The sequence below is a fragment of the Canis lupus genome, chromosome 25 (genome assembly GCF_011100685.1).
Source record: "Canis lupus familiaris isolate Mischka breed German Shepherd chromosome 25, alternate assembly UU_Cfam_GSD_1.0, whole genome shotgun sequence".
NCBI classification, from domain to species: Eukaryota; Metazoa; Chordata; class Mammalia; order Carnivora; family Canidae; genus Canis; species Canis lupus.
Genome location: NC_049246.1, coordinates 9,828,503 through 9,847,885, shown reverse-complemented (window position 1 = coordinate 9,847,885; position 19,383 = coordinate 9,828,503). Strand labels below are relative to the sequence as shown.

Here is a 19,383-nt window from a genome sequence, read left to right as displayed (position 1 = left end):
CTGGAGCCAGAAAACATTATAAACATTTCAAGAACTACTGTTAATTTGTGAATTATTAAAAATGTATTATCTTAGAGATTTTATTTATAAAGTACTTATACAGTTTCTACATCAAGAAACAATACTAAAAGCAAATTTCCTTTAAAAATTAAATAAATAAGTATGGAAAGTCCAATTTAAAAGTAAAATAAGTAAATATAGTAATTATAACAGAGTTTTTACCCTTTTCTGCAAAACTAATTAGTGGAGATGAGAATATAACATTTGAGGTTCAAATATTTTTATTTCCTAACAAGCCCTCCAAATGTAGTTCTACTCTTTCTATTGTGACAAACTTTTAGATCCACATAAATATTATGTGCATCACAGATTAAGTGATATGTAAAAAATACCATACAATCAAACAATTAAGGAACAAAAGACACAGAAAAATGTCAGAAGAAAAATTACTATTGTTTCCTTCAAGTTAATGTGGCCCTTCTTGGAAAAGGCCAGCAGATATCTTTAATATTTTATGCCTATCACACAGGATACAGGTTAAGGTGATTTATTAACTAAGATAAAAGAAAGAGTGGGGATCTACTGATATACAAAAAGGACTCAATAATCAAGATAATACTGAAGGAGCCAAAACCCACACAACATGAAATACCTGCCTAAGTCCTTCACTTTAACTCCAGTTAGGGTGGAGTAGAGGGAAACATAACTATGCCATTTTACAATTCTCATCATAGATTCAACACTATATAAGAAACTTCCAATGCAGGAGCTCACACAAACTCAAGCTGTGCAAAACCTAAAGAATATCAGTAACTTTGTGTTCAGTAGAGTCAGGCTACATAGAGCCAAGAGAATGAGTGACAATTATATTGTACACTGGAGCTGTATGCACATATTTTTTTTTCTCTTGAAATACCTGTATGTTTGTTCATAGTAGATACTGCTTGCTCACTTTTTGAGTAATTAGTGGTTTCAGCCTATACTTTTCAGTCAAATATCACATCATAAAACCTGCAATCTCAAGAGCTCAACTAAAGCCCCTAATTATGCAGCTAGACCACAACACGTTTCCTCTTCCAAGCAGTCTTGCTTTTTCTGGAGACAGAGGCCCAAGCCCAAACTGTGTTTTGATCATTCTAGAATCTCTACACTGCCACTTACTAGAAGATAAAAGCCTGTGCATCGTTATTTTCCTGTGTGGATTTCTAGAAGGCTTCAGCCTGTATTTAAAAGTCATTTGTCTGGTAATTTCATCAACACTAAGTTCCTTTAAAAAATAAAATGATTATGAGAGCAAAACATTTACCATAAGCATGTAACATGCATACATGTTTATCATAATTACACATGTGCCACAATTACAAGTGTACATGTTTATAATATACATGAACTTTGGGAAATGGCTCATGAAAATAGATCTATGATACATTGCTCAAACAAACTTCTTGTTTTAAAGCAGATTTAAAGGAGAAAAAGAAACAAACCTGTATATATTATCTTTCCAAAGCATATATAGTTTACTGTGCCTCTCCTTTTAAGATTTGAACTCATTTAATTAGTTGGAGCCAGAAGCAACACAGTGTAATTATAGAAAGTGCCCAGTCAGAACTGCACAGCCTGGTCCAACTTTGTAAGCCACAAAGCTTCCACCCAAGGGTCTTATACACTTGCATTGGTAAGCAACCAATGCAAGTCCGCTGAACAAAGGAACTATCTGATCAGATATCTGCAAGACGGAATAGTACAAAACCCAGTCCTAAGATAATTGTGTTGCAGAGCCCAAGATATCAGGTTTTCAGATGACATAAAGGAACCAAATCATTCTAATTTGATAATGCAACATAGAAAAAAGAAAGCAAAACACCAAAATTTTCTCATTCTGAGTAAGGCAACATACCATCTTGTGATAAAGACAGCATACATACTGTGTACAGTAATGGCTGGACAGAACACCTGAACCATCTCCTCAGGATCCTTGAAGGGGGTTAAGAAATACAAAGCATTCCCCATCCATTGACAGAACAAAATGAGAAAGAGGGAAATAAAAAAGTACACCTAATTCACCATCATAGCAAAGATAAGCTTCTAGGAAGCCTGGGTGTCCAAATACTACTTAACTGTTAATTTTTTAAAATCATAATTAACATATCATTATCCATGAAGAATTTTAAAAAGATGAAAATACATGCCAAGACAAATAACACAAGACCTAGAAAAACAGTCTAACAAGTTTTAGCAATCAAAACAGTTATGTTTTAATGGCTGCCCCTAGGACTTCAGGAAAAAAAAAAAAATGTTACTGGATAGCAACAGTTTGCAAGGTCATCTTAGTATGATCATTTATTTCTTTATTTTAAAGTTCATAAATAAAACTTATTTCAATTTTTTAAAATAAATTAATTCAATTAAAATAAAATCATAATGTCTTATAATTTTAACTCATAAACTAGACCTCAGAGGAAAGGGGGTAATTTATAGCATTGCATAAAATACTGGAGTTTTGAATCAGACTTAAGTTATCTGAAAATTATGTAATTCTTAACAGGGAAAAAAATTCTCTTAAACCAAGATACTATGAGTTTTTTTGTTAAGTGTCTAAAAAGTTCTATTATTTTTAGTTTTAAACCAGTGGGTGCTCTCCAAAATGGAGAATTCAAAACAACATCAAGTATAAACTTTAAAAAGCATCACCATTAAAGCACAGGTTGCCCAACCTAAATGGGATAAATGTAACTTTAAAAAAAATAAACAACAGGATATTCTACTTGTGATTAGATACACACCATCTACTTTTTTTGGCCTCTTTTTATCATCTAACCCCTGCTGAACTGAATGTGCACGTCAGATTTCTATTCTAATCTTACTATATGTAGCGTCTAAGTTCTCAACCTAGACAAGAAATTTTAAAATTTCAAATGAATGTCACTCATTAAGTACAATGCTATTTTGTTAAACTAGCTGTCTGGAAAACTATATAAAGATTTTGTTTTGTTTGTTTTGCATTAGCCACAGAGAGTGGACTTCTTTAGAATACTAAAGTATTTATTTAGAATATGAAAGTCAAGTTCAGCAAAAATCAATGTTAGAGCTGAGGAAAATAAAGGACTTATCTGAATGTATTGAAAGAAAAGTGAAAATAAATCCAGAATTCTAGAATGGAGAAGTGCGTCTTATGCAATCCCACCCTTCCCACTTAAGTACCAGCAAAAAATACTAAAGACCAGAGAAACAATCTGACAAAACACTTCAAAGACCACAAGGCATGAGGTTATTGTAAAACTGCATAAATGATTAGATAGCTAATAGAAGAAATGGTAGGGGAGGAGAGGGTTAAAAATTCAACTATATGATAGACTGTGACAGTAAGAGTGGAATTCTAAAGGTTTAACTAACGAATTCCTTATTTAATTCAAAACTATCATTTTTAACAATAATGAATTTGACACAAACTCAGTTTTGATGTTAAAAGTCGACATATATAGGTCCCTCATGCTCAGAGCCAAGAATAGAAAAAAACAAAAACCAACAAGTACAAGTGCGAAAGAGAGGTCCTTCAAAACCCTTTGTAAACAAGCTTCTCCAAGAGCATACTGATCACTCTTCAGCCTCCCTGACATACTGCTTTGGATGTGCAATATTAACGCATGGAGTACCAGCACAAAGCCAGGTGATGGAGACTATCAGGCTCCCTATGTAAGCTTTTCTTCTTTCCCAGCTATATTTATATTCTTTGTGGTTTTAGGTTTTTTCCTTTAAGGGAAAAGTCTCTCCAATGAAAAGTTCTAAACTTGTTTTTTAAAAAAAAATTGCAGGGAATTTCTTCACATTTTATAAATAAAAATACCAGAAATGAAAGAGCTGACAGAAATTCAAGCAGATCCAAATTCGACCATCCATTTTTCATACTTCTCCAAGTCTGCAGCAGAGACAGACTTAGCAATTTTCTTAAGAGCCAATTCAAAGTCTCCTTTGGTAACAGGCATCTGAAGTTCCTCTTTAGAAAGTGCACGGATCTCTTCTGGACCTAAGCCATTGATTCGCCGTCTCATTGCCATTAAAGAGGCATCCCTAAAAACATACAAAATCAGTGAATACATACTGATCAAAATGTTTTAAACACTGTTAACTGTTACAAAGTTAAAGGAAAACATTCAAAAGATCATTTTATGTTTTTCTGATGCTGCTCACAACTTCCCATTTTAGAGATATTCTGAGGGTTCAGAAAAGGTTAAAACAGGATGCAAATGACTTAAACAAAAAATATACTATTAATGAATCCTAAAAGTCTAGTTTGGGCTCAGATATTACAGAATTTTCTTTTCCCCACTTGCTCTTCAGAGACAGCCAAAAAAGTTGGAAACAGAAGTAGAGTTTTGAAATACTAAACTGCACACTTAAAAATGAACACACAAGCTAATGTTAAGATAATTCAAATCTTATACCAGTTTGTATACAACCTAATTAGAGGAGGAAAAGCCAAGAAATTCTTTCTCTGGAACATGAATTTATCTACATATAGTGGAATTCCACGTGGGGCATTGGTGGGCAACTAAAGGGATAAAACCTGGCTTCTCCAGATCCTATTTTCAGTTCCATTCTGATAAGCTGTAAATAATTATGACGGTTTGGAAGAAGTGGACAATTAATGCTTGTAAGAAAGCTATTAGGAAGCCAACCTAAACCAAACTTCAAATTTTTATATATTTTACTACAGTGATACCAGAAACTAGTAGGAGCTTATATGCCACTAAACTTACATGCACATAGGAAAAATACTAGTACAAAAAGTGAGAAACAGATATTAAAGTTTTAAAAAAACTGCTGCTGATGTCAATTTAAGGATAGTTAAGATGCTCAGAACTAAAAGAAAATCCTCTTCGATGAGTGAATTGTCTACAAAATATGATATCACTAAATTGAAAGGGAAATATTTGATGTATTTTATAAAATCTATATTTCCCAGCTTAAACTGGTCAACTTGCTTGCTTATCTGCATGTAGTAAAATAATGTCAACCAAAACTAAATTTTATGTTGGTTGACTCAACTAGGATCCAATTTAGAGCTAAAACGACCTTAGCTTGTCAAAAGTCATATCAAGTTAAGTACAATGCCTTAAAAATGAAAAGATAGAAAAGGTGACCATATTGTTATACAATTATTCATCTAACAGTGATGAACGATGTAGAAAAGAAACAGGACAAATGAGAAATCATTTCAAGGAAATCAGTTGCTACTTTACTTTCATGTAAGAGCTAATAACAATATTAACTTCAAGACCAAACCTCCTGCCAAATCTATACCTAATATCTAAGTCACAGATTAAAAAAAATATATACACACGCACACACACACACATACCTGCAAACATTAGTTATATCAGCACCAGAATAGCCCTCTATCTTCTCTGCTATATCTTCCAGTTGAATGTCAGGATCCAGTTCAACTTCACGAAGATTAATCTTCAGCAGCTCAGTTCTTCCTTTTGCTGTTAGAAGATTTTTTTTGTTACTGTAGGATGTTTTACTTTACAAATCATTTGATGAGAAATTATATATTAAGATTCAGGAAAAGAAAGAGTAGTAAATAACTTGAGTCCACCTACTATTACCAACTTACTGCATGACTTAGAATTACTGAATTTCCTATGTGCCTTGGTAGCAATAATAATTGAAACAAAACTCAAAGTTTTACTTATAAATTGTGAAGATACTTGCTGTGAAAACAAAGGATCTGAGATCCTTTATGAATAATAAAATTAATATTCAAGTACAAGATATATTTTTAGTAGAAAATAACATTTAGTCTAGTTTTATAAAGCTAGATTGCATCACTTGTGAATCACTTTGCTCATCTTTACTGTGATATAGAAAAAGATTTCCTAGGCTATAAGAAATCAGCAATTGACACGAAACACTTACTAATGTGTTTTTAACTTGGGGAACCAGCTCTCATACATTTGCTCTTTCAGTATGACTGAAATGTGTATTGTACTGTGTAAGTTCAAATGAGTTACAGAATTACTTAAAATAACCAATCATGCTTGCTGTTTTACTATCAGTTTTAATGGCAAATTTGCTATTTAATACAGCAAACAGACTGCATCTGGCTTTCTACTATTTCCTGATATATAAAATGAAATATAATTTTCCCCAACTTTTATTTTGAAAAATTTTAAATCTACAGGTTACAAAAAAAAAAAAAATCATTGAACACCCATTAACCTTTCATCTAGATTCATCAACTGTCAATATTTTGCCACTATGTATCCATACAATTATCACACTTATCACTGTGGTACATTACTACACACTGGTACATTAGAATCATCTAATACACAATCCAGATTAAAATGTCCTCATTTTCCCCAGGCCTTTCTTTATAACTTTCTTAAAAACCATCACGTGTTACATTTAGTTATCATATCTCTTTAGTCTTCTTTAATCTAAAATAGTTCCCCAATGTTTGTTTTTGTTTTTCATGACATTGACAATTCCCCAAATGATCATACAGAGTCAAAGCATTCCAGTGAAGATCTCAACAGGTCTGTGGATCTGAATAGGCAGATACTAAAATGTTTATGGAAATGGAAAGAATCAAGAACAACCAAGACACACTGGAAAAACAACAATAAGGCAAGAGGAACTGCTCTATCAGAATTGAAGACTTATTACAAAGCAACAGGATTCAAATCAGTGCAATACTCTTGCAGAGATAAACAGATCAATGATACAGAATAGGAAGCCTAGAAGCAGAGTAAAGCATATGCTATAGACACCTGATTTATGACAATGCTGGTTTAAGTAGTAGGAGAAAGGATGCCAGAACAGCTACTATCTACAGAGTAAAAAAATATCCTACCTCATACCATACATAAAAATCGGTGCCAGATAGATTACTACTCTAAACATAAGATGTAAAATTACAAAAAAAAAAAAAATGTAAAATTACAAGTCATTTTAGAAGATAAAGCAGGAAATATCTTAATGACTTCAAAGAGAATTTTTTAAAAAGATTTATTTATTTATGATAGACATAGAGAGAGAGAGAGAGAGAGGCAGAGACACAGGCAGAGGGAGAAGCAGGCTCCATACCGGGAGCCTGACGTGGGACTCGATCTCGGGACTCCAGGATCGCGCCCTGGGCCAAATGCAGGCGCTAAACCGCTGAGCCACCCAGGGATCCCCTATTCTTGATATATAATTTATACACACACATACATACACACACATATATATACATACACACATGTATATATTCAAAAAGTTGTCCACAAAGGAAAAGACTAAAAAAACTGACTACATTAAAATTAGTCCGTTCAAGTGGTAAAGCTTCCATCTTTACCACTAGTTCACCAAAAGACTCTGTAAAAAGAGTGAAAGCACAGAAGCTACAGGGTTTGGGAAAATATTTACAACATATGTAAGTAACAAATTACTTATATCCAGAATATTTAAAGAACTACAAATATAAAGAAAAGTCAACCACCTAACATAAACATGGGCAAAATATTTGAACAGATATAAACAAAATTCCAATGGCTAATAAAGGAAAAGATACTCAAACTATTTAAAGAACAAAATAAAAATTAAACCATAATGAGAGAGCACTGAACACCAAGAGATATAAATTTAAAAGTCTAAAGTTTTGGAAAAATGTGAAGCAACGAGAACTCCAAAGTATAAAAACTCCAAGTGTAAAAACCACTTTGGAACAACCACTTGGGAAGATAGATTGGATTTATCTATTATTGTTCTAGCTATCCAACATGACCAGCAATTCACTGCAAAGATGGAATGCTCCATCTCAACCTAAAGAAACGTTGGCATTTTCACCATTATACAAGTATAAAAATATTCATAATAATACTATCATAACTGCCTAAAATTGGAAACAATGAAAATGTCCATCAAATAATATGATGGATAACTGTGGTATAATTATATAATGGATAATTATATAATGGATATATAAATGCTGAATAGTGTCTCCCTCACCCCCGGAGTTTTACACTGAAGTCTTAACATCCAATACTTCAGAATGTGACTATATTTGAAAATAGGGCCTTTAAAGGGGTAATTAAAGTAAAATGAGGCCAAATGGGTAGGCCCTAATCCAGTCTCACTGGTGTCTTTAAAAGAAGAGATTACGAGAGAGAGAGACACACACACACACACACACACACACACGAAGGAAGACCACATAAAGACACTGGGGGAAAAATGGCTATCTATAAGCCAAGGAAAGAGGCCCCAGAATGAAACAGTACTTTGCTTGATCTTGGACTTCTAGGCTAAGAAAATAAATTTCTGTTGTATAAGCGACGCAGTCCATGCTACCTTGTAATGGCAGCCCTAGCGGACAAAAGTGAACAGCATCTAGATATAATATGGATGAATCTTAAAAATGTACTTGAACAAAAGAAGCAAAATAAACACAATTAGTGGGATTCAATTTCAGTTTTAAAAAAGATAAAACTTTGTTCGAGGATACATTATTAGGTGAGAAAATTATATGATAAAAACAAATTATTTCCAACAGTGATTACCACCAGGGAGCGGGAAGGGAGCTGTGCTAGGGAAAGAATATACTAGTAGAAGAACATACATACTGGGAACTTCTGAGGTCTGATAATGCTCCATTTCTTGTCCTAGAAAGTAGTTACGTGGTTGTTTGCCAATTACTGGGTAGACTGAACTAAATTTTATTTTGTTTTTTTTTTAAGATTTTATTTATTTTATTTTATTTATTAATGAGAGAGAGAAAGAGAAAGAGAGAGGCAGAGACACAGGCAGAGGGAGAAGCAGGCTCCATGCAGGGAGCCTGATGTGGGATTCGATCCCGGGACTCCAGGATCACGCCCTGGGCCGAAGGCAGGCGCCAAACCGCTGAGCCACCCAGGGATCCCCCTGAACTAAATTTTAATACACGGTTCCATAATGAGTTACATTTCTCATTCACACATACAAAGTGAGGCAAAGCAAATCAATGCAAAGGACAGCCACAGTGGAAGAGAAGCATGCAGGCTTTATCTGGGATTGCCAGGAAAAAAGGAAGAGCATGAGTAGGAAATCTTTACCTCCAGAATTCCTTAATCTTGGGAACTCCTTATCCTTAATCATCCCCAGCCAATAGGCCTACCTTATAGTTCACTATGGTAGAGAGCCAAAGAAGTCCTACACTCAGGTGGCCAGCAAGAAGGGAAAAAAAGAGGGAAGGGCAGGGAGCTCCTTCCTAGGTCTGCTGCCTCAGGAAGTGGTTGTGCTCCTGATGCCTCAGTAAGAACTCTGAATTCAATCTACTGTGATTTCATAGTGCTCCATGCATATCAGGTGAATGTTAGTGAACAAAATTATCACTTTGCTCTCTTAGTGATATGCTAGAATATCACTATATTTGTAAATCAAAATGTTTTACTGCAGCCTGCCCTAAGAACTCAAAACACCAAGTTCAATATAATGCATTATCCCACAGAAACCAGGTTCTAGACAGTCATCTTACATGAACTCTAGAACATGCTCAAAGTGAGGGCCTGGTGGTACTGAAGCCTAGTAGAAGCATCCTTTTCTCTGGTAACTATAATTTGGGGAAAATAACTTTAATTGTTTTATCAGTGATTTGTTAGAAGATTCCAAGTAGAATTTATCAGCTCTATAAATCTAAATAATATTGTAGAGGATTTAACTAGAAATAATTAAGTTAATAATAAAGAACTGCCAATGCCACATAACCAAGTCAGTATACATTCTAAATTTAAATAAACATTGTTAAAAGAATCATACACTTCTTGTACTAACTACTGTTCTTGTACTAACAATTCTTCTTGAGCATGCTTGACAGGCCAGCATAGCAGATAGCAAGTATGTGCTCTGGGGCCAGACTATCTGGGCTCACAGCCCTGCTCCATCTCACTGGATAGGATACTTAACCCCTTGGTACCTCAGTTTCCTCACATGTCAAATAAAGATAAGAACAGAATCTGTTGCATAAGGCTTGTGAGGGTTAAATAAGTTAATACATGTAAAGCCTGGCCCACAGCACTCAAAAAATGTTCATTGTCCCCCACCACCACCACCTCCTCCACCATCATTGGTCAATCAACAAACAACATTAGAGGGAGACACAGAAAACCCAGATCCTTTCTATTAAGGACCATCTGAGACACAGACAATCCAGAGAAGGTAGATAGGCCAGGCCAAAGAAGCCTCCACAGAATTAGCATGCTTTAATGTCGACTTTGAAAAATCAATAAAGTCTTTTTAAAGTTTTATTTATTTAAGTAATCTCTATACTCAATGTGGGGCTCAAACAACCTCAAGATCGAGAGTCACATATCCTCTTTTGACAAAGCCAGCCAGGCACCCTAATGGATTTCTTGTTCTTTTTTTTTTTTTTTTTTTTTTAAGTAAGCTCCATGCCCAACATGGGACTTGAACTCACGACTTCAAGATAAAGAGTTGCTTGCTCTATGGACTGAGCCAGACAGGGGCCCCAATAAAATTTAAATATAGGCAAAGAGAGACAATAACCTAGGAAATGGGAGTACCATAAATAATGACACAGAAGTAAGAAGAAGCAAGCATATACCAGAGTTCAGGGGAGGGTGAGGAAGGGAAGTAGAAAAGTACAAAAGAGGGATGCCTGGGTGGCTCAGCAGTTGAGTGTCTGCCTTTGGCTCAGGGCATGATCTCAGGGTCCTAGGATCAAGTCCTGCATTGGGCTCCCTGGGAGGAGTCTGCTTCTCCCTCTGCCTATGTCTCTGCCTCTCTGTCTCTCATGAATAAATAAAATCTTAAAAAAAAAAAAAAAAAAGTACAAAAGAGGACTGAGAAATGCAAATGGACGCAAGTAAAACAGATAAGAACCTGCAGTTTAAAAAAAAAAACTTGATGTGATAGGAAATTAGACTCAGAGTCTAAGAGACTCTAGAATACTTTAGTGATTTAGGGAGGTTATTCTAAAAGCAAAATATAATTAAATGAAAGGGACTGAAAAAAAAGTTCATAAAGCCGACCAGGGGGGTTGCTGCCGTAATTCAGATGCATAAAAAAGAAGAGATTTAGCATAAGGCCAAGCTCCGGCTGTGCCTGTCATTGTGCTTTTAGTTAACTATGGCAGATTGCATTTACCAGGATGACTGCAACACATGCTTCTACAATGTGGTCTTGCTGCTGTGCCACCCAGAGGTAGCCTAACTTGAAAATGGGTAGGGTTGTAAATACTTCAACCCAGGGTACAGCAGAAGTGACACTATACAACCTCTAAGACTAGGTTAAAAAAGCAATACCACTACCACCTTTTCCAGTGGAACATCTGGAGGCCTGAGCTACCATCTATGGAATCTGACTATCTTGAATCCCGCTATACCCAGCCCAGGCCACATGGAATGGCCACAAGGTAAGAAGGAAGTGTTCCAGAAAGACAAGCTCCAGCTGAGGCCTCAGAGGTGGCTTTTGTTTCATGTATTCTCATTTTTATGTTCTTTCCTTCTCCAACTAAAAATTTATTTTCATGGGTTGCTTTTGTTCATAAAATGCCCTTCAACTTTTTTTTTTTTTTTTTTTACTTTCATATAATCTTTTCTTTCCATTAATTTTACCCTAGATTTCTAAATCGTTCTTTCAGGTCTCTCAGCTTTCCAAATGTTATTGTTTTGTCTATTTCAGATCCTTCTATCAGATGCTCCAGCCACAGAGCTGTCTATTCATTTTCAAGCAACCACACCTTTGTTTCTGTTTTCCTCTATGAAAATAAATGAAAATGCAACTTCTTCCATGAAGTCTCCCCAAAGCCTTTGGTCAGAATTCATTACTCCTCATTCTCCACTCCAAAGTACCATGGAGCAGAGGAGAGGTGAGGGGGTGATGCAGGAAAATAGGTGATTGGGATTAAGGAGTGTACTAGTTGTGATGAGCACTGGGTGTCATATCTAAGTGTTGAATCACTATATTATACACCTGAAACTAATATTACAATGTACTGGAATTTACATTATACCGAAACAAACTAGTTTGTGAAGAATTTAAATAAAAAACTTTAAAAGTTCCAGTGACCTGTGCAACAATATCAAAGTCCAATATACACGCAGAATAAATAAAAGTAAAACTCTACAGAATAAATCATAGTAAAATTGCTGAAAACAAAAAGATAAACAGAGTACCTTAACAACCACAGACAGAGGCACCTACATGGCTCAGTCAGTTAAGCATCCAACTCTTGATTTTGGCTTAGGTCATGATCTCAAGGTCGTGAGATTGAGCCCCACTCTGGGCTCCACACTGGGTGTGGAGCCTGCTTAAGATTCTCTCTCTCCTTCTCCCTCTGCTCCTCACTACCTCCCTCGAAAAAAAAATTAAGGACAACCACTAAAGAAAATTCCAACCTGTTTCTATAGCTAAACATATACTACCATATGACATATGACATAAAGCATAGCTTTATTTACAACAGTCCCAAAACAGAAACCACTTGAATATCCATCAATAAGAGAACGGATAAACTGTAATATAGCCATATAATGAAATGCTACCCACCAGTAAAAAAAATAACATTGACAAACCTCAAAATAATTATGCTGAATGAAAAACAGTCTCAAAATAATTCATACTATATGATCCTACTTATGAAATTCAAATAATCTATGGTGGCAAAGATCAGATCGATGGTTGCCTCGGGTAGAAGGTACTGAGGAGAGAAGGTTGGGCTGCAAAGAAACACAAGAAATCCTTTGAGGATGAAAGATATGTTCTGCATCCTGATTGTGATATGGTTTCATGGCTGTATACAACTGTCAAGATCATCAAATTTTAAATGGATGAAATTGATTATATATAAATCATTCTTCAATAGAGTTGATTTTAAAGAACAATAGCCAGAGGGGAAAAGATACACTACAAACAATGGTATGAATGACAGCAGACCTCACAAGAGAAACCAGGCCAGGCCAAAAAATGACAAAATGACATCTTTATAAGTAACGAAAGAAAAAAACAAAACAAACAAAAAACTTCTCTCAACCCAGAATTATTTATCAATCAAAAATACCCTTCAGAAATAAGGGTGAAAGACATCTCAGATAACAAAAACTGAACTTAATGCTGGCAGACCCTAAACAGAAATGTTAAGGGAAGTTTTCTAGACAAATGGGAGATGAACCTATATGGAAATCTGGACCTTAAAAAAGAAAAGCAGAGAGTAGTGGGGATGTTAAATATGTAGGCAAATAGAAAATCTACTTTTTGTGCTCCTCTTAAGTTTATTTTTTTTATGACTTTATTTATTCATTAGAGAGAGAGAGGCAGAGAAACAGGCAGAGGGAGAAGCAAGCTCCATGCAGGGGGCCCGACGTGGGACTTGATCCCGGGTCTCCAGGATCAGGCCCTCGGCTGAACGCGGCGCTAAACCGCTGAGCCACCTGAGCTGCCCTTAAGTTAAGTTTAAACTGACAATTTATATTTCATTAGATCGTGGAATCTATACTGAATGTAGGTATAAAATACATGACAAAATAGCACAAAGACTGGGTGGGGAGGCAAATAGTTCTTACATTTTACATGAAGGTACAACTAAGTCAACTGTGAAGAGTTACAGATGCATACTATAATCCGTAGATTAACTGCTTAAAAAAACAGGGATAGGTAAAAATTCAATAAAGGAATTAAAGTAGATACTAAAAAAAACAATTAATTATCGAAAGAAATTAAGAAGAGAGGTACAGAGAAACAAAAGGGAAAATAATAAGATGACATAAACACAGCCATACCAATGATTATATTATATTTAAATGGACTACAATTAATTTTTTTTAGATTTTATTTATTTGAGAGAGTATGAGAGAAAGAGAGTGCACAAGCAGGGGTGGGGACGGAGAGAGAGGGACAAGAGATTCCCCACTGAGCAGGGAGCCCGATGCGGGGCATGATCCCAGGACCCTGAGAGATCATGACCTGAGCTGAAGGCAGACACTTAACCTACTGAGCCACCCAGAAGCCCCTAAATACTCCAATTAAAAAAGTAGAAATAAACTGGATAAATAGCAAGACTCAAATATATGCTGTCTATAAGAACTGAACTATAAATATAAGGACATGGTGAAAACTAAAGGAAGAAAGTAGATATATCATGCAAACAATAAGCAAAAGAAAGACAGGCTATATTAGTAGCAAAGTAAGCAACAAATCAAAGGGTCTAACCAGAGATAGTGAAAGATATTTCATAATGGTAGAAGGACAAAGAAGATATAACAATGATAACTGTTTATGTACCTAATGATAGAACTTCAAAATGTATAAAGCAGGGCAGCCCCAGTGGCGCAGCAGTTTAGCGCTGCCTGCAGCCCAGGGCATGATCCTGAAGTCCCAGGATCGAGTCCCACATCAGGCTCTCTGCATGGAGCCTGCTCCTCCCTCTGCCTGTGTCTCTGCCTTTCTCTCTCTCTCTGCATCTCTATGAATAAATAAAATCTTTTAAAAAAATTTTTTTTAAATGTATAAAGCAAAAATTCACAGAATTAAAGCAAACAATAAACAAATTCACAATAATACTTGGAGTTCAACACCCCACTCTCAGTAAGTGGTAGAAAAACCAGAGTAAAAAAATCAGTAAGGATCTAAAAGATTTGAACAGTACTATTATACTAACTTGATCTGACCAATAATTATAGAATATTATAATCAACAAGTACAGAATGCTCTATTTAACTGCAACTGAAACATTCACCAAGAAAGACTTTGTGCTGAATCATAAAATAAATTCAATAAAATTAAAAATTGACATTCTACTGAGTAGTACCTGATTATACTGGAATTAAGTTAGAAATTTAAAAAAGGAAAAATAGAAAGTATTTCTAATTGAATAGTAAAGAAAACATGCTATCGCAAAATTTGTAGGATAAAGCCAAAGCAGTGCATAAAGAGAAATTTAAGCTTTAAATGTTTATATTTAGAAACAGAAGAAAGGTTTAAACTCAATAGTGTTAAGTGTATAACTTCAGGAAAAAAAAGAGACTAAACTCAAAGTATAATGGAGAAATAAGAGAAAGTCAATGAAATAGGAAACAGAAAAATTACAAAGCAAAAAATTGGATTTTCAAAAATATTAATAATTTTGATAAATCTCTAGCAAGATGATCATGAAAAAGAGAGATAAAATACAAATGACCAATTTTAAGAATGAAAACAGAGCCTATTAGTATACATTCTACTGATAATAAGGGGAAAATAAGGTATATAGATTTGTATTACGTGAACTTAAGCAAAGCTGTAATTTCATTTCCCAGCATTCACAGAGCACAGCTCTGGTTGAGTCATTATGGGTGCTATTTGAAAGGCAGAAGTAAGTCAACTCAGAAAGTTGGTTCAGGGCATGAAGTGCAATTTGCAGCTCAAGCATACTGTCACTTATCTTCTGGCTCACCTGCTAGTATGGAGCAGTTCCTGCTAGATTTCCTCCTTCGGCTTTTCTGACTCCCAACCAGGTGTATATTTAATATTGTTACAATAGAGCACCTCAGTAATCAAAGCTGTAAGTCTTAGAAGCAATGAGAGCCCACCATGGGTTCCAGTCTATCCTCATGGGGTTCTAGCTCATCCTCACAGGTTATAATTTGTCCTTGTTTCCACCACTTCATCTTTTCTTCCTGAATTGCCTTCACTATTGATTTCAGTTTCCAGAACTAGACATGAAATCAACAGCCTCACATGAATCCTTTAGTCAGCTTGCACATTTGTATTAGGTCAAATCCCAGTTTGACAATTTAGAAGAAATGGACAAATTTTTTGAAGGACAAGCTACCAAAGCTTACTTAAGAAAAAATAGAGGGGCATCTGGATGGTGCAGTTGGTTAAGTATTTGACTCTTTGTTTTGGCTCAGGTCTTAATCTCAGGGTGGTGAGATCAAGTACCAAGTCAGGCTCTGTGCTCAGCAGGGAGTCTGCTTAGAGTTTCTCTTGTCCCTCTCCTTCTGCCACTCCCCCCAACCCACTAGTGTACTCTTGCTCTCTCTCTCTCTCTCTCTCAAATAAGTAAATAAACCTTTAGAAAAGAAAAACAGATAACCTGATTAGATAGCCCTACACTTATTTTTAAATCAATGGAACAGAGCTGAGAAATAGATTCACACATACATAGCAAAATAATTTTCAACAAAGGTACCAAAATAACTCAATGAAAAGAAAACTTAACAAGTGGTGCCAGAATAACTATATATAGTTATATATAACTAGTTATATATAACTATATATATAGTGTGTATATATAGTTATATATATAGTGTATATAGTTATATATATATAAAACTATATATATACTCAACCTCTGACACTATATATACACAAAATTACTTCAATATGGATCATACATTTAACTATTTTCTGAAAGAAAAATAGGAGAAAACCTTTGCTCTTTGGCATAAGCAAAGATTTCTTAAGACACAGAACACATGATCCATAAAAGAAAAACTTGACAAGAGGACTTCGTCAAAATTAAAACTTCTGCTTATCAATAGACACTATAAAGAAAACTGAAAGGCAAAATAGAAGAAAATACTCAAAATGCATGTATCTGGTAAAGAACTATACAGCATTAATAAAACAACAATAAATCAAAAACTGAGCAAAAGTGCTCGCTTCAGCAGCACATAATACTAAAAAAAAAAAGAAAGAAAGAAAAGAAAGAAAAAGAAAAAAACCTGAGCAAAGGACTTGAAAAGACACTGCACAAAAGATAAACCAAGGACCAAGAGGCACACAAAAAGGCACTCCACATCATTAGTCATTAGAAAAATGCAAATTAAAGATGTGAGATAGTATTTCAGACTTGGTAGGATGATTAAAATTAAAATACTGACCATACCAAATGTTGGTAAAGATATGGAAATACTGGAATTCTCATTCGTTGATGGTGAAAGTGTAAAACGGTAGATCACTTTTTAGGAAAACAATTTGGGTATTATAAAGTTAAATACAAACATATCTAACCTAGAACCCACCTATTCTATTCTTAGCTATGTTCCCCCAAAGAATCATTCATCCATAAAAAGATTTGTATAAGGAGTATTTATATTACATTCCTAATAGCCCCAAACTAGAAATAACTCCAATGTCCATCAGAAAAGGAAATAAACACTGGTATAATCATATCAAGAATAGGGATCCCTGGGTGGCGCAGCGGTTTGGTGCCTGCCTTTGGCCCAGGGCGCGATCCTGGAGACCCAGGATTGAATCCCACGTCGGGCTCCCGGTGCATGGAGCCTGCTTCTCCCTCTGCCTGTGTCTCTGCCTCTCTCTCTCTCTCTGTGTGTGACTATCATAAAAAAAAAAAAAAAAAAAAAATCATATCAAGAATAAACTATCAATACATGTAACCATATGTATGAATCTCAAAACATTATGTTGAGTGAAAGTAACAGATATACCAGAGTACCCACGTTATGATTCCATTTACATGAAGCTTAGTAATAGATGAAACTAATCTATGGTGATAAAAATCAGGAAACTTAACACCTATTGAAGGTTGGAATTAACTGGTAGTTCCTGAGGTGACAGAAATATACTACATCTTGAGAAGGGTACTGATTAAACAGGATTATTCATTTGTCAAAACTCAGCAAATTCCATACCTAAGGTTTATACACTTCATTCCATGTAAATTTTATCTCACTATAAAAAGAAAAAAAGTTCACTTATGAAAATTTCAAGTCATTAATAGGATGAAGTTGTATTTTTCAAAGAAGCATATTTTTAAGAAAATCCCAAGAGGAAAAAAAAAAATCCCAAGAGGACTTTAATCCCTTAAGATTTAATGAGGACTTTACATTTAAAAGTAAAACTTTAGGGGCAGCCCCGGTGGTGTAGCGGTTTAGTGCCGCCTGCAGCCCAGGTCGTGATCCTGGAGACCCTGGATCGAGCCTCACGTCAGGCTCTCTGCATGGAGCCTGCTTCTCCCTCTGCCTGTGTCTCTGCCTCTCATTCTCTCTGTCTCTATGAATAAATAAATAAATAATCTTTAAAAAAAATAAAAATAAAAAAATAAAAGTAAAACTTTAGATATCCTTTCAAATTTATTAACATGAATATTGCTCCGAATGTAAGAACTGCTCTGAAATGAAATGTCAGGAACTTCAACAGAGTACTACTGTGGGCCTCTCTTTCCATCTACTACAAATTGATTTTGTGATGCTAGAAACTTTAAGCAGAATGCCAATGGACTAAAGACTTAAAGAGAAATGGAAAAAGGTAACAGGAAGTAAAAAAAAAAAAAGAAAAGAAAAGAAAAGAAAAGAAAAATATATTAAAAGGAAGGCATCATACCTGTTGGGAGAGGTATATATATCCTCTTTTCTAATCTCCTTCTCAAAGCTTCATCAATGTCCCATGGGAAATTAGTAGCGGCCAATACCATAACCATTTTGGAAGGATCATCATTCTCTAAAGCTCCTCCAACTCCTATACACAATAAGGGGAAAAGGTGTTTTTCTTATAGTACCTTATTCTCTCATTCAACTAACATTTCTAAGCATCAGCCAGAGAATTTGTAATAGTCTCAATGACGAAAATAATACCATCCTTCTGACCTCAGTATGATGTTAGAACCCGACGCATCAACAGTTAACTACAAAACAAAGAGGTAATAGAATTCATATAATCTATTACAGGATTCTAATCCAATAAGAAAACCCATCTTTTTCTGAAGAAAATGAATATGTAGTTGCTCTGAAAAGGCATGGGAGATTATGCTGTTTTATCCCTTTTTTAAATCATGAAGTCCCTCAAAAAAAAATTATTTTAGTTGTTAGTTTAATTTATTTTCTCAAGAACAGAAGAAGGTTCACTTTTACTAATGTACTAGCATGCAATCATAATATACTGCAAACATTTTTCTCCTTCAAACTTCTAAGTGACTTGAAAAAAAATAAACAAAAAATTTGAGAATGAACCTAATAGTACTGAAAATACCACTTTTTTTATACCAAATCAAACATATGTACCTTGAGTCTACTTTTTCAGAACCAAAGTTTTAGAATACAAAGCTTCAGGTTACCCAATGGAAACTCTGGAAAATGTGCAGTAAAACAAAACAAAACAAAACAAAAAAATCCCAAAACATCAAAAACTAACAAACTTTATTGCTAAAAGTTTGTATTTGTGACCTGGCACAACAAAGTAGTGACTTTAAAGCAACTCAGTTCAATATGGTATTTTCCTAATAAATTATTACTAAACTCCTGTTTCAATCACTATCACAAAGAATCAAGCTATCCAATTAATAATCAACAGTAGTCACAAATACCCCTTGATGAAATTCAGCTGACTAAATTTATATTCAGTGATATTTTTAAAACAACTAATGTGTTTCTCCTCTAGATCCTTCCCTCAACATATAACATA

The 19,383-nt window shown here is 34.9% G+C and overlaps 1 protein-coding gene across 2 annotated transcripts in view; it reads right to left on the bottom strand.

Annotated features, from left to right (window-relative positions):
• The window catches only part of KATNAL1 (katanin catalytic subunit A1 like 1), a 114,169-nt gene that overhangs the window by 33,619 nt on the left and 61,167 nt on the right, over positions 1-19,383 (bottom strand). For both annotated transcript variants that reach the window (XM_038573356.1, XM_038573355.1), the window contains exons 9-11: positions 18,307-18,441; positions 5,360-5,486; positions 3,845-4,068 (exon numbers count right to left, since the gene is read on the bottom strand). In XM_038573356.1, coding sequence (XP_038429284.1) covers positions 3,870-4,068; positions 5,360-5,486; positions 18,307-18,441 — 461 coding nt within the window. In that variant the 3' untranslated portion in view covers positions 3,845-3,869. The remainder of the gene's footprint in view (positions 1-3,844; positions 4,069-5,359; positions 5,487-18,306; positions 18,442-19,383) is intronic.